Genomic DNA, 16176 nt, shown 5'->3' on the forward strand with positions numbered 1-16176 from the left:
GTGCCATGCCATTGCCCATTTTAATGTTAACCAATACATACTAAGAAATTTGCCAATTTGATAAACTAGAACAGTGGTTCAGCTGAGAGATAGTTTGCTCCCCTGTGGCCATTCAGCAATATCTGGAGACATTTTTGATTGTCACAACTGGGGTGGGGGAATGCTACCAGCCTCTAATAAGTAGAGGCCAAGGATGCTGCTAAATATCCTACAGTGCATAAGGCATCTCCCTACACGGAATAATTATCCAACCCAAAATGTCAGTAGTGTCAAGATTAAGAAACCCTGTACTAGAAATAACATCTTATTTCAATTTATACTCACTTGAATATTAGTAAGGGTAGTTTTTTTCCCCCATATGTTTACTAATGAGCTTTATTTTATAAATCATCTGTTCATATCATTAGTTCATATTTCTCATCAATTTGTATGAGTTCCTTTTAGTAGTAAGATATTAGCCATTTTATTTATTGAGTTTCTTCTTAAAATTTTTTAAAAACTTGAGTATAGTTGAGACACAGTGTTACATTAGTTTCAGGTGTACAACATAATGATTCAATAAGGGTATACTGATGCTGTGCTCACCTCTAGTATAGCTACCATTTGTCACGATACAAACAGTATATTTTTCCAGTTTCCTTATAAATTTCGGTTAGGTTTATAATCAGTATGTTTATTTTTTATATGGCTATACATCATTTTTAATTATATCTAGTCTAGACAGTTCTTCCCTACCTGCTCACCCCTCCCCCAATAATTTCATTTTTATTAAATTCTTTTTTCTTAGAGTTTTATTTTTGCATATTTAACTTTTTAAATACATGTATAATTTATTGTAATGTGTATTATGAGATAAGGAATACTTTTTTTCTAAATATCAATGTCTGATCTTCTTTTGAAGAAACATTTGGCTTACAGAGTATTTTTGAGGCTCAAGATAACCTTCATAAAATGAAGCTTTCCACAGGTTTATACAAGAGAGAGAATGTGCAGTTATTCCTTATCTTCCTTAACTATGAAATGCAATAACATTCTATAAGGTAGTTAGGTGTTTGTAACTCACCTAACTCAGGACAAAGCAGTAGTCATGTATATCACCACGTCAATCTTGCAGAATTATATAAAGAAATATCAACACTGGAAATGGAAATTATTTGCAGTTTGGGATTATTAATACGTCTTTACTTAAATTAATTTTGATCCTATCAAAAAAATTGGAGTTGGAGAAAGTGATCCTGTGTGTATATTTGGTAAGAAGGAGGATATTTCTAATTAAGAAATTAAAAGGGGTTTTGAACTTATAATACAGAAATTTTATGAGTCTCTGATAATCAGTTCAATAAATGAATGGGAATAAGTATAGATATCTTCCTATTATTGTACAGATGGAGAATGAGTTAGATTCTGCTCGCTCTGAAATAGAACTCCTCAGGAGTCAGATGACAAATGAGAGAATCTCTATGCAGAATCTAGAAGCTTTGCTGGTGGCCAATCGAGACAAAGAATATCAGTCTCAGATAGCGCTTCAAGAAAAAGAATCTGAAATTCAGCTTCTCAAAGAACACCTTTGTTTGGCAGAAAGTAAAATGTGAGTTGGTTAGCAACATAATAGCATAAAGTCATATTTTAAATAATTTTTATACTTTATAGGGTAGTCGAATTTTAAAGCTGGAATTTAGACAATTTAGTGCCCATCTTCTGCCATCGGTTAAACTGAGGACCAGAAACATTGTGATTTGCCTAAGATTTATTATTCATTTCTATTATATATTTATCTAAATGCGTCTAAATTTAAATTTAACCATCTCTGTTGATTATTTCTAACAGAGCTTTGGATATAGTAGAATGTCTGACCTAAAATATTACCTTGTAGAAATATTATAACAAGTTCTTAGAAAAAAAATTAAGCACTTAGGAAACCAGAAGAATTTTTCTATTTATAGACCCACCTGGTTATTGTTACCTAGTCTTTAGACATGTCACATAGTATTTCCTTATGTACCTGTAAGTATATACTGGGTACTTGGAAGAACTCCCACAGTCATATAATACTGAAGACCTTGCTTAGAGTACTGATTTTAGCTTAAAAATTTTTTTAAATTTATTTTTGAGAGAGAGAGAGACAGAGAGTGAGCAGGAGAGGGGCAGAGAGAGAGAGAGAGAGAGAGAGAGAGACATAGAATCTGAAGCAGGTTCCAGGCTCAGAGCCCGATGCGGGACTCAAACTCACCAACCGTGAGATCATGACCTGAGCGGAAGTCGGACCCTTATCAACTGAGCCACTCAGGCGCCCCTTGGCCTTTTTTTTTTCCCCCAAGCATCCATGTCACCATTAGCATCTTATTACAAGACTCTTAGCTGGAAGATTCAGTAGAAATGCCTGCCTATATAGTGAATGTTTTTATTACTAAACTTGGTGACCTCTCACAAAAACTGATGGGGACCCTCAGCCTCTATTCTTATGTCCCGTCTATAACACTTTTTCATCCAGCCTCATCTGAGCATGGGACCTGGAAAAGATAAGAATCATGGTCTCAGTAATCAGTCACTCTGGAGCCCCTGACTGAGCAAAGGCTGCAAAGCCAGGGCCAGTTTCCTTGAGAAACTGTTGTTAGGTTATGGCAGCTGTGAGTCATTCTTTTCCGTCACCACAGCTGGGATTCAACCGGTTCAGCAGGATCATTTTCTCAAGCTGGTATGTGGAAATTGGCCTTAGTGAAATGTGCCTAAACCCCCACCTTCAGGGGTACATTCTGTTTTAGACTGGTTGATAAGTACTATCATTCAGAACTAGTAAGCATAATAAACATTAGTGTTCTTAGTCTCTAAAGTTATGTTTTAGTAGTTAACATTGCAGTTCTGAAGGCAAGCAAAGAGGATAGAATGTTCTATGTAAGCGGCATTCATTGTTGCCATTGTCTTCCTTATGATAGTGTGCCTAATGACAGGGTTTTTGAGGCACTGTTTACCCCTAAAGAAAATCCTGCTAAATTGAAGAGATTTTATGTTTTTAACAGTTTGGATATCAAATTTCATTACAAATTGTGTAAATCAAATTTCATTATAAGTATATGTAAAGCACTTGGTTGATTTACTAAATATATATAATAGACTAAATTAATCATTGTGTTTTATTATTTGGTTAAGCTACTACTTTACATATAATACCTTAAAGTACTTTAAAAATAGATAATATAGATAGATAATAGATAATATTATCCCATCTAAACGTAGGGAAACTGAGAGGTTTAACTAATTGGATGGGACTGACACAGCTTAAGCTTTTCAAGTAGGCTATTTTCATATTTATTACATTTAAAATTGGCATATTTTAGGTGAACTAATATATCCATAAAAATCACAGTTTGGCTTGGTTCCAGCTGAGAAGCCATTGCCAATATGGTTTAATGCACTCTAGAAGTCCTTGCCGTATTTTAAGCTTAATCAGCTGTCACTCCTATGTTTTTTTACACAGGGCCATCCAGAGTAGAGATGTGGCCCAGTTCAGAAATGTTGTAACACAATTGGAAGCTGATTTAGACATTACCAAACGACAGCTAGGGACAGAGCGCTTTGAAAGGTAAGTTTGTCTCTCTGCAGTGTTCAGTCTGGAAGGCACTTTTTTTTAATTTTTTTTTTTATTTTTATTTATTTTTTATTTTTTAATATATGAAATTTACTGTCAAATTGGTTTCCATACAACACCCAGTGCTCATCCCAAAAGGTGGAAGGCACTTTTTAAGATAACAACAAATTTTGATAATTTCATGATGGTTAGCTTTTAAAGTGTGAACTTAACTACAGTTTTATGACACTATTAATAACATCACTGGATATAAAGTTTAAAAGCCCCTTATTTTGCTTTAGGGAGAGGGCCGTGCAAGAACTTCGCCGCCAGAATTACTCAAGTAATGCTTATCATTTGAATACTACCATGAAGCCAAGTACAAAATGTCATTCACCAGAACGTGCTCACCATCGATCTCCTGACCGAGGCCTAGATCGATCGTTAGAAGAGTAAGTAATTTAAAGATCCTTTCTTTGGGTACCATATAGCAATACTTGATGGAGTAAGGAAGCTCAAAAACAATCTATCATTAATAGTGCTATTTAAATACAATTACATAGGTAATATAGACATAATATTTACACATAATAATATACATACGTATATAGACATAAAAATAAAGTATTTTGATAATTTTATGTAAATTTGCTAAAATGAAAGATCTCCACTCTATCTAATGTTGACATAAATTATATTTTTAAATCTGATTTTCTTTTTTTTAAAACAAATTTTTTCATATACTTTCATTAATAAAATATTGGTTAATATAGCACCATAAAATACTTATGCTTTAGGAAAGTAGTTTATTTTTCAGAAGAGAGTATTTTAGATATATTCCTGTAAGTCACAAATTTTGTAAAAACATTTGTATTTTGATATAAATTCAAACTTATAAGAAATTATAAAAAGAAAATAATGCAGAGAACAGCTATATACCTTTTACCCATACTCGTTGTTAAAATTTTACCCCTTTTACTTTCGATGTGTTTGAGGCAACATATTTGCCGTCTCACGTACTCACACTCTTGCATATATTCCTTCTCTCTCCATATATGCACACACACACACGCACAGTCACGCACACACATGTTTTAAAAACATAAGCAATCTCTCCAGTTCCAAACCATCCTCTCAGGTGTTTTCATTCCCTTTTTCCATTTTGTACGTGTATGTCCTTTCCTCTATAGTAAGGACCCTGGCTCAACATCAACATGTTTACTCAACAATATGCACATACCCATTTGCTCAATCCCAGAATGCATCTAAAATAGTTTCAAAATTTCTTCACCTGTGTCCCTACAATAAACAGACCAACGTAAAAGTTCAGGATCCATTTGTAATTCCTGTCTTCATACACTACTTTGCACAAATTTTAAGAGCATATAGTCAAATACTGAGTTGATAAATTACTTGGATTAACTTTTTTCCCCCTCTTTTCCTGTGATTATAGTATACAGTTGAAATAACATTAGATTCATTTATTTCACTTTGCTTTCGTTTTTTCATTTTTCCCCTTCCTAGTTTTTTCCTTGATTTAATTTTATGTTTGAATATGTAGACTAATAGGCTTTTAAAAGTCAAAACTCTGCAAATTCTGTATGCCTTCCATCCCATGTCCCCCATATTCCTTTATGGTCTTATGATAATGACATTCAGGTATATTTTTATTTTTCTTTTCATATGCAAAAGGTAGCATATTATATATGCTTCTTCACACTTTGCTTTTCTCTCTTCTTTTAGAAGTCACTCCATATTAGTTCATAGTGATTTTCCTCATTCTTTTCTATAGCTGCATAGTATTCCTTTGTGTGGATATACCATAATTATGCAAACCTTCTACATTTGGACATTTAGGTGGTTTTCAGCAATTTGAAATTACAAATAAAGCTGTAATGAATAATCTTATACAAATGTATTTTCGTAATTGTGGAGGCATATCTTCAGGATAAAATCCTAGAATCAGGATTTCTGGGTCAAGGGGTAAATGTGTTATGTATATAGTTTTCTTAAATAGTGCCAAATTCTCCTCTATAGGGGTTGTACCATTTTGCACTCCCACTAGATATGGGTGAGAGTGCCTGTTTCCCCACAGCCTCACCAGCAGAGTATACTGTCAAGTTCTTGAATTTTTACCAGTATGGTGGGTAAGAAATGGTACTTAAGTGTAGTTTTAATTTGCATTTTTCTTTTTATGAGTGAATTTGAATATCTTTTCATATGTTTAAGGGCTGTTTTAATATCTCTTATTTTTGACTTATCTATTCCTTTGCCCATTTTTCTACTGGAATTTTTTTGTTAAAAATTTTTTTATAAATGTGAGAAATTAGCTCTTTATCAATGATAAATGTTGCAAATATTTTCTTCTACTTTGCCCTTTTTCTTTTGATTTTGCATATACTATTTTTCCCATGGAAAAATGTTTATTTTTATGTAATCAAATTTTTAAATGTATGTTAATGCATCCATATTTCTGTTTATAGTTAGAAAAATCTTTCCTTATACTCAAATAGATAATAGAGGAAATAATGTTTTACATACATATATACATATATATATATACATATATATATATGTATATATATATATATGGTTTTACTTTTTACATTTAGATTTATGATCCATTTAGAGCCTTTTTTTTTTTTTTTTTACATGGTACGAAGAATGGATCTAATTTTACCTTTTTCCGAATGACCAACCAGTAGTCCTAAGAAAAGATTTTGCTCCAGTGGTTCAAGTTTCTTTTTAGACTTTCTCTTTTATTCCTTTGGGTCTATTTATGTTCCAGTCCCACGCTACTTTAATTATAGAGCCTTTGTAATATTTTTAGTTTTGGGGGGGCTAGTCTGATGGTTTGCTAGTAAACTGACTCTCCAAGGAAGGCGAGGGAGAAGCCCTGACTTGTAGCATTTGACAGTTTTAGTAGTGTAAATATGCCCACTGTGGGGGCATTCTTTCTTTCTTTCTTTTATTGAAGTGCAGTTGACATACAATGGTATAGTAGTGTCAGGTGTACAACATAGTGATTACACAATTCTATACGTTGCCCAGTTTCAAGCAACCAAGCTGGTTTAACCACAAGCTCACAAAATTCCTGAATATTTACAATCAACTACGAGCCAGCTCCAGCATACCAAAGGGCTAGTGCTTGTAAGAGCTCTTCCTGTTAAGTGTTGACCTATATTTTCTTGTGAGTTTATTTTCCATATGAAATTTGGGGTCAATTTATCTAGTGCCATTTAAAAAAAAAAACCTTGGGATTTTTATTAGAATCACATTAAACTTATAAATTAACTTGTGGAGAAATGACATCTCAATAATGTTGAGATGTCCTAACCAAGAAGAGATATGTCTTTCCATTTGTTCAAACTCACTTTGTGTCATTCAAGAATGACTTGTAGTTTTCTTTATACAGGTTTTGAACATTTCTTGTTAAGTTTATTCCTAATTATTTTATCTTTAGATTTTTCCCTCATTCATTATATCTTCAAATATGCTGTTTTTACATGTAAATTTATCATCATGTTGCCTTGCTAAATTTTTTTATTGTTTCATTAAGTTTTGTCATTGATTTTTTAGAAAATTCCAAGTATATTATCATGTCATCTGCAAAAAGAGATCATTTTGTTTCTTCTTCTCCTATTTTTATCTCTTGAATTGTATTCTCCAGTTCATTGCATTAGCTAGTGTCTTCAGAATAGTGATAAATGGTAGTGAAGAAAATGGGCATCTTTGTCTTGATTCTGACCTTAAGTGGGAATACCTCTAGGGTTTGTCAAATAAGTATAAGATGCTGGCTTTAAGATTGAGATGTAAATGTTTTATAATATCCACTCATTTTTATCTTCTCAAGATTATTTTAATTAGGAATGGGTGTTTTTTCAGCATCTATGGAGATAGGGTTTTTCTCTTTAGAACTATTAATATGAGAATTATATTAAAATATTTTCAAATATTGAACCATCTTTGAATTTGTGGTATAAACCCTGCTTTGTTTTAGTGTATTCTTAATGTTCACTAATATTTTATTTTAGATTTGTGTATTAATATTTATAAACAACATTGGTCTGAATTTTTTTCTTTGCCCTATCTTACCAAGTTTAGATATCAACGTTATCTTTGCTTCAGAAAAGTAATTGGAGAGTTTTTCATTTACTATGCCTTGAAACAATTTATGTAGTTTGTGATTATCTGATCTCTAAGGATTTGGTTCTTTCTGTTTTGTGGGGTATATACTTCCTTGATAAAATTTTGTTTTTTGTTTTTGGAACTTGTTTTAAACTTTCCCTATATTCTGTTTATCTAAAAATTATCCATTTCCTTTCAGTTTTTGGAACCAATGCTATATCTTATGAATTTAAAAATTTTCTCTGTATCAATAGTTATATGCCATTGTCATTTCTTAATTGTGTATGTGTGCTTCCCTCTCCTATTTCTTGGTTACTTTAGCCAGTGTTTTGTTTACTTTGTTCATTGCTTCAAAGAACCAGCATTTTGACTTACTGATTTATTTTTCTTTATCTTATTAATTTATGGTTTTGCTTGTATTATTTTCTTCCTGTGCTTTTTATTTACTTTGTTGGATTTTTTCCTTAGTATTTTTAAGTTAGGAACTCATTTATTGCCATTCTTTCATTCTTATTGATGTAAATATTTAGGTCTATGAATTTTCCAGTGACCATTGCTTTAAATATATCCCATAGATTCTGATATGTAATATTTTGTTACCATTATTTTTCAGAAATTCTCTAATTTCTATTTGTATTTTCACTTTTACCCAAAAGTTATTTGATGGAAAATCTTTTTTTTTTTTTTTTTTTTTTTAAATATCTTGGAACACGCCTTCAACGTTTATTTATTTTTGGGACAGAGAGAGACAGAGCATGAACGGGGGAGGGACAGAGAGAGAGGGAGACACATAATCGGAAACAGGCTCCAGGCTCTGAGCCATCAGCCCAGAGCCTGACGCGGGGCTCGAACTCACGGACCGTGAGATCGTGACCTGGCTGAAGTCGAACGCTTAACCGACCGCGCCACCCAGGCGCCCCTGATGGAAAATCTTTAACCTTCCAATAAGAAGGGCTTTTTGCGTTTGTGTTTCATTTTTTAATTTCTGGCGTTATTTTGTGATTAGAGTATTTTCTATAATATTTCTATTTTGTGTAACTACTGAGACTTTCTTTAAAAATTTTTAAAAAATATTTATTTTTGAGAGAGAGAGACACAAAGTGTGAGTGAGGAAGGGGCAGAGACAGAGGGAGACAGAATCCCAAGCAGGCTTCAGGCTCTGAGCTGTCAGCACAGAGCCCAACACAGGGCCCGAACTTACCAATTGCGAGATCATAACCTCAGCCGAAGTCAGATGCTCAACTGACTGAGCCCCCCAGGCACCCCTATTGATATTTTCTTTGTACTTTACTACATGATAAATTTTTGTGGGTAGCTCATGTGCACTTGAAAAGATATATTCTTTCTTATCAAGGTATATATTTCTAGTATATATATATATATATATATATATATATATGTATATATATATTTAAAAGATTTACCTTTTTTATTTTATTAGTTCTTTTGTTTTACTAAAAATCTTCAATTATTATTATATTTTTATTTCTTTTTGTATTTCCTATAAATTTTGTTTTATGTAGGTGGTGTACCGCTTTATTTGTTGCATAGATATTATGAACATTATGTGTGTGCACTAATATCCTCATTGTGGGATGTGGATTTTATGAAGTGTACTTTTCTGATACATTTAATTTTTTGGAGGTGGGAGGGGCTTGGTGTCTACCTTGTCTGGTATTAAGAGTTACAAGTAGTTATTGTCTCCATCTGCCTGGCAAACCTTTGTCCATCTCTTTATTTTTAGCTTTTCTGAATCACTGCATTTTAGGTACCTTTCATGTTTATAGCATGGATTTAAGTTTTGCTTTATGGGCTGTTTTGAAATAATGGATGAGTTAAACTTTTTCACATTATTAATATGATTGAAATTTGGTATCAACTCTGTCATGTTATCTTATGATAACTTTGTTCATCATGTGACATTTATTGTATTTTTCAATTTGACTTTTCTTCTTTACTTTTTATAATTTCTTTTGATATTTAAGACATTTGTACTTTATTATAGTAGTCTCCTTTCTATTAATAATTTTAATAGTGCCCTTAATTCCCTTTTTTCTTATTTAACCTTTGCTGGTAGTTTGAATGATATACTTTGACTACCACCTATTATCTAGACAATAGTCAATGTACTTCATTTACTTTCCCCAACCACTGATCTCTCTCCTATCCCTATAGTTTTGCCTTTTCAGTGTTATCATATAAATAAAATCATGTATGTAGCTTCCAATGGCTTTTACTCAGAATCATATATTAGAGATTTATCCAGATTATTGTGTGGATCAGATGTTGTCGTATGTTCCTTTTAACTGCTGAGTTGTATTTCCTTGTATGTTTATGTCACAGTTTTGTTTGCTTTGTTACACTATTTTGAAATGACTACAGTCTCACACATAGTTGCAAAAATAGTACAGATAATCCTTCTTCCCAGCATCCCTAATGGCAATATCTTACAAACCAGGAAATTGATATTGGTACAATATAATTAATTAGTCCATAGGCCTTTTAGATTTCATTCATTTTTACATGCACTCATATGTATGTGTGTGCACGGTTTTTTTACACACCATACATATACCACAATTACAAGCAACATACTGTACTATATTCTCTATCAGCACCAAGGAACTTGCTCCCTTATGATACCTTTTTACGGTCACAAGCCTCCCCTTCTCCGCCCTGACAAACACTAATTTGTTTTCTATATCTTTAATTCTGTCATTTTGATAATGTTATATAAATGGAATTACACACAGTATGTAACTTTTTGAGATTGGGTTTTTTCATTTAGCACAATGCCCATGAGATCGATCCAAGTTGTTGTATTTATCAATAGTTCATTTCTTTTTATTGTTGAATATTATTCCATGATAGCGATGTACCACAGTTTGCGAAAGCTGAATGAAAAAAATACATTGTATATGTTTTCCTTCACAGAGGCTGGGGAAAAAAAACCTTAAGAATTGCCAAAGTAATGTTAGAATACATTTTTTATACATGGGTGAAATCATTGAGTTAAAAATATTAATCTGCATAATTTTTTTCTCTTTCATAGGAATCTTTGCTATAGAGATTTCTGACATGCGAAAAGATTCTTCACATCCTTGGGAAAGGTCAAAGTTACAAACTTTTTTTTGCTATATGATTGCATTTATCTTTTGAATGCTTGACAATGTTAAATGTATTTATTAACTTTGTGCCTCTGAATCTGTGTTCTCATGTGCCATATCGCGGTGGTCCAAAATGATATATAGAAACAAAAATGCATATGGCTCTTTCTATCCATGCAGTAATAGTGAGTGTAAAATCTGCTTACTTCACTATTGAACACTGTTATGTTAACTATCCGGAGTAAATAAAGAAGCTTATAAAAAGAGGGAAAAGTGTTTTTACAAAACTGATTTCCTTTCCTTTCTTGATATCTCAAATAATTGGTTGGTTAAATTTTTTCTTTGTGATTTGTGCTTTCATGGCTGGTGAAGTTGTGCCAAAATAGGCACAGTTTACCAATACTGGCCTGGGACCCAATATTCCATTTTGGAACCAACCTGACATAAATTCCAGGCCATAATCTGATTTCAAAGCAGCAGATAGTAGGAGTGTGTCAGAGTTTTAAAATCCATAGTATTGTACCACTAATTAACATACATTTTCTGCAATTGTGTTTATCTCTACTATTTTTAGAAAGGTAGGTGATGCTATATTTGTCAAGAATGTAAGATTTTTAAAAAATGTGTGTTTTAATAAGTTTTCTTTAAAACATTAAAGTACTGCAATCAACTTAATTGCCATTTTATTTATTTTTTATTTTTTTGCCTATGGCAGGTGTCTATAATGTAGAGTAATAAGTTTAATGATATTTTCCTATTTCTCCTAAAATCTCCTAAATCTCATCTTTTCTCTCCATAGGCTTTGGCTTCATGTTGATATTAAAGCCTGGACAGTACTGTATTTTACATTTGATATAAGCTATTTGTATTCTTGCCATTTTAATAAAAAAAAACCCCTAAGTCCTATCATTAATAATAGTCTTATGAAGTAGACAATTTCTCATTTTATATAGCAACTATGCAGTATCATTGCAGTAGGATAGTGTCCTGATCTAGGTCTTGTCTAATAATTAGCACAGTGATATTTTACTATAAATTCATGCTACATATTCATTTTAGTTTGATTTTTGAAAACTTTGAGGTTTATTCATCTAGTTCAAGACAATCATTATAGATTGGTTTTAAAAATTGAATAATTTAAAATAAGATGCCCTTTTGGGGAGCGTGGGTGGCTTAGTCAGTTAAGCATCCCGCTCTCAACTTAAGCTGGGGTCATGATCTCACAGTTCATGGGTTTGAGCCCCACATCGGGTTCTTCTCTGGCAGTGCAGAGACTGCTTGGGATTCTCTCTCTCTCTCGCTCGCACTCTCTCTCTGCCTATCCCCCTCTCACGTGTTCTGTCACTCTCTCAAAATAAATAAACTTAAAAAAAATAAGATGCCCTTTTATAAACATTTTAGAGAATAATACATAAAAAGTTGTTCTTGCTAATATTAATATGCTGATAAATGTAAAAATTAACGTTTACCAGGTGATGCAATGACCTAAGCACTAGGTTACCACAACATTAATTTTAGTTTATGTACCTTCTAGAAAAGCTGTCAAGGAGCTGAGTGTCGCCTGTCATTTGCACTTAATATATGTTGTATGTGGAGGGCAGTATGTGGGGAGGGGAACATGAGAGAGTAGGAATGAAGTATGAGAGAAAATATTTTCATACTTGATTAGAAGTATACTGTAGTTAACTTGTCCCATTAATTACAGAATATTTAAAGGAAAATTATATAGTGAATATAATGGGGTAAACATTATCCAAAGTTTGGGAAACAGCAACTATATTCTTTGTTAAAACTCAAAGAAAGGATTTTTTCTTATGGTAATATTTTAAGAACACATATCCTTTTGAATGAGATTCAAACCACTTTGAATGAGATAGAATGAGATAGAATGAATGAGATAAGTACATAACAGCCAATTAATATGGTAGAGACTGTCTAAAGCAATAAAATACACAATGCAAAAACTATACAGACATATTCTTTTCTTGATGATAAAGAAATCTGAAAAAGAGCTCTCAGCTTTGAAATGTCATTTTCAATACAAAACATCCACTCTTGCTGAAGTAAGGGTGTTTTGAAAGAAGATTGTTAACGCTTTGAGTTAAATATCTCATAGGTGCTGGGTCTTAATGCCCCTAAACTAAGTTCCAGCAATGTCTCCCCCTTGCATTCTCTGCCATTGTTTCCCCTGGTAGAGTGTCACCAGGTACCATGTCAGATTCCTGAGCCCGGAGCCCACATGCCACCTCAGGTCAGTCCCTTCCCCTCTCATTCCACATTCACTCAACTTAAATATTAATTGCTACTACACAATACTGCTGAAAGAAATTAAAGAAGACATAAATAAGTGAAAAGACATCTCATAATCCTAGATTAGAAGGCTTAATATTGTTAAGATGGCAATATTCTCCCAAACCATCTTCAGATTAAACATAATTCTTGGGGCGCCTGGGTGGCGCAGTCGGTTAAGCGTCCGACTTCAGCCAGGTCACGATCTCGCAGCCCGTGAGTTCGAGCCCCGCGTCAGGCTCTGGGCTGATGGCTCGGAGCCTGGAGCCTGTTTCCGATTCTGTGTCTCCCTCTCTCTCTGCCCCTCCCCCGTTCATGCTCTGTCTCTCTCTGTCCCAAAAATAAATAAAAAACGTTGAAAAAAAAAATTAAAAAAAAAAAAACAAAAACAAAAACAAAAACATAATTCTTATCAAAATACCAATGGAGGGGTTTTTTTGCAGAAATGGAAAAGCCAATCCTAAAATTTATATGGAATTGCAAGGGACTCAGAATAGCCTAAACAATCTTGAAACAGAAGAACAAAGTTGGAGGATACACATTTTCTGGTTACAAAAAGTTACTACAAAGCTGCAGTAATCAAAATAGTGTAGTACCAGCATAAGGATAGACATATGGATGAATGGAATAGAATTGAAAGTCCAGAAATAAACCCATACATTGATTTTTGACGAAGGTGCCAAGACCATTCAATGGAGAAAGAACAGTCTCTTCAGTAGTGATGTTGGGACAACTGGATAACCACAGGCAAAAGAATGAAGTTAGACCCTTACACACCACATGCAAAAATCAACTCAAAATGGGTTATATATCTAAATACAAGTGCTAAAACTATAAAACTCTTTGAGGAAAACATAGAGGCAAATCTTCACAAACTTGGATTTTGCAATGGTTTTTTACATATGACTTAAATGACAACCAACAACATGAATAGATAAATTGGACTTCATCAGAATTAAAAATATTTGTGCATCAAAAGACACTATCAAGAAAGTGAAAGAGCACACCTGGGTGGCTCAGTAGGTTAAGCATCCGACTTTGGCTCAGGTCATGATCTCACTGTTTGTGTATTCAAGTCCCATGTCAGGCTCTGTGTTGACAACTCAGAGCTTGGAGCCTGCTTCAGATTCTGTGTCTCCCTCTCTCTCTGCCCCTTCCTGGCTAGTGCTCTCTCTCTCTCTCTCTTTCTCTCTCTCTCTGTCTCTGTCTCTAAAAAGTAAATAAACATTAAAAAAAAAAAGAAAGTGAAAGATAACCCAAATAATAGGAGAAAATATTTGCAAATCATGTATCTGATAAGGGTGTTAGTATCCAGAAAAATAAACAATTTTTACAACCTAACAACAAAAAAAACTCAATTTAAAAATGGGCAAAGGACTTGAATAGGCATTTCTCCAAAGAAGGTAAAGTCAATATGTAGATGAAAAAAGATACTCAACCTCATTAGTAATTAGGAAAATGGAAATTAAAACTACAAAACAAATCACTTCACATGCACTATGATGGCTATATAGAAAAGATAGACAATAACCAATATCAGTTAGAATGTGGAGAAATTGAAACTCATTGATGGTGGAAATATAAAGTGGTACAGCCACTGTGGAAAACAGTTTGACAGTTCCTCAATAAATTCAACATAGAACTACCATATGACCGAGCAATTCAACTCCTAGGTATGTATCCAAAGAATTAAAAAAGTATTCAAACAAAAATTTGTGCATGAATATTTATAGCAGCTCTAATTCACAATTAGCAAAAGATGGAAACAACCCAAATGTCCAACTGATGAATGAATAAACAGAATGTGATGTATCCCTACAATAGAATATTACTCAGCCATAAATATGAATGAATTACTCATACATGGTACAACATGGATAGCCCTTGAAAACTAAGTAAAAGAATCCAGACATAAAACTACATATTTTAAGATTTCATTCATATGAAATATCCACAATAGGCAAATCCAGAGAGACAGCAGATTAGTGACTGTCAAAGGACAATGGGGAAGGACTGCTTTGTGGGTACAGGGTTTCTGTTTAAGGTGATAAACAAGTTTTAGAACAGATAATGGTAATGGTTGCACAACATTGTAAATGTACTTAATGCCACTGAATTGTACAATTTTAAATGGTTAAAATGGTAAATATTAAATGTATTTACCACAATAAAAAAGTCGTTTCCTCAAGGTTTCTCTGACTCCTAACATTGGTCTAACTGGCTCAGATTCTCCTGTAAAAACATCCAATATTTCTCCTTTTCTCCTTTAACTGTCCTTTAAAGGACAGTTGTAATTAATTGTATAATTATTTGTCTATTATCTGTCTTTCCTTCTGTACTATAAGATACATCAAGGCAAGGGATGGTATCTACCTTCACCACTATATCTGCTAGGGTGTAGCACAATGTTTGACACATACTAGGTATTCTGTAAATTCTTCTGGAACAAATAAAGGAATGAATTATCCTCAATTCCTAGCAAGTCTGTCTCCTAAATATCTATGGAATAAATCTACTTTTCTCTCTTCTCACTGTAATTCAGACCATAATAAACTCTAAGTCTAGAATAATGGAACAGCTTCCTAATTTAATCTCTCTTGTTTCAGCCATACTTCCATTTAATCCATTCTCCACACTGTCATCAAAGAAATAGTTTTAAAACACAAATACAATCACATTCCTCTCCACACATATACCTGATGAGTACCAGATTTGCCTTTAGACTAAAGTCCAAGCTCTTTAACATTGCCTTCATAGGTCTCTCTGATTTGGTTCTTCTTTTTTTAATCTCTTGAATGTCATATCTCACTCTTTCTACCCTACACTGATATATTACTCTGAATTACTTTCAGCACTTGGAACTGTTTACACTTTTTTATCTCTTGACCTTTGCACATGCTCTTTCCTCTGCCTGGATTGCTCATTTTCTTTCTCTCCCATTTCCCCCCTCAGCCTGGAAAATTCTTGTTTGGTTTAACATTGTGTCCACAGCACCTATCATAGTGCCTGGCACATAATATGTGCTTATCAAATAGTTGCTTTAGAAAATGAAAGTCTAACTGGATTTCTTGTCTAACTTCTATTTGT

The 16176-nt window shown here is 33.2% G+C and overlaps 1 protein-coding gene across 10 annotated transcripts in view; it reads left to right on the top strand.

The window, feature by feature from the left end:
• The window catches only part of TSGA10 (testis specific 10), a 158763-nt gene extending 143104 nt beyond the window's left edge, over window positions 1-15659 (top strand). For 7 of the 10 annotated variants that reach the window (XM_019456665.2, XM_019456331.2, XM_019456156.2 and 4 more), the window contains 4 exons: window positions 1386-1588; window positions 3476-3580; window positions 3868-4017; window positions 10746-11470. In XM_019456665.2, the coding sequence (XP_019312210.2) occupies window positions 1386-1588; window positions 3476-3580; window positions 3868-4017; window positions 10746-10770 (483 nt within the window). In that variant the 3' untranslated portion in view covers window positions 10771-11470. Of the gene's footprint in view, window positions 1-1385; window positions 1589-3475; window positions 3581-3867; window positions 4022-10745; window positions 11471-13532 lie in introns of those variants that run through there. The other 3 variants (XM_019456248.2, XM_019456485.2, XR_002081925.2) reach the window with 3 other exon arrangements.
• The last annotated feature ends 517 nt before the right edge of the window (window positions 15660-16176 follow it).

Source organism: Panthera pardus, unplaced genomic scaffold (genome assembly GCF_024362965.1).
Source record: "Panthera pardus isolate Hobbes unplaced genomic scaffold, ASM2436296v1 HiC_scaffold_25, whole genome shotgun sequence".
Lineage (NCBI taxonomy): Eukaryota > Metazoa > Chordata > Mammalia > Carnivora > Felidae > Panthera > Panthera pardus.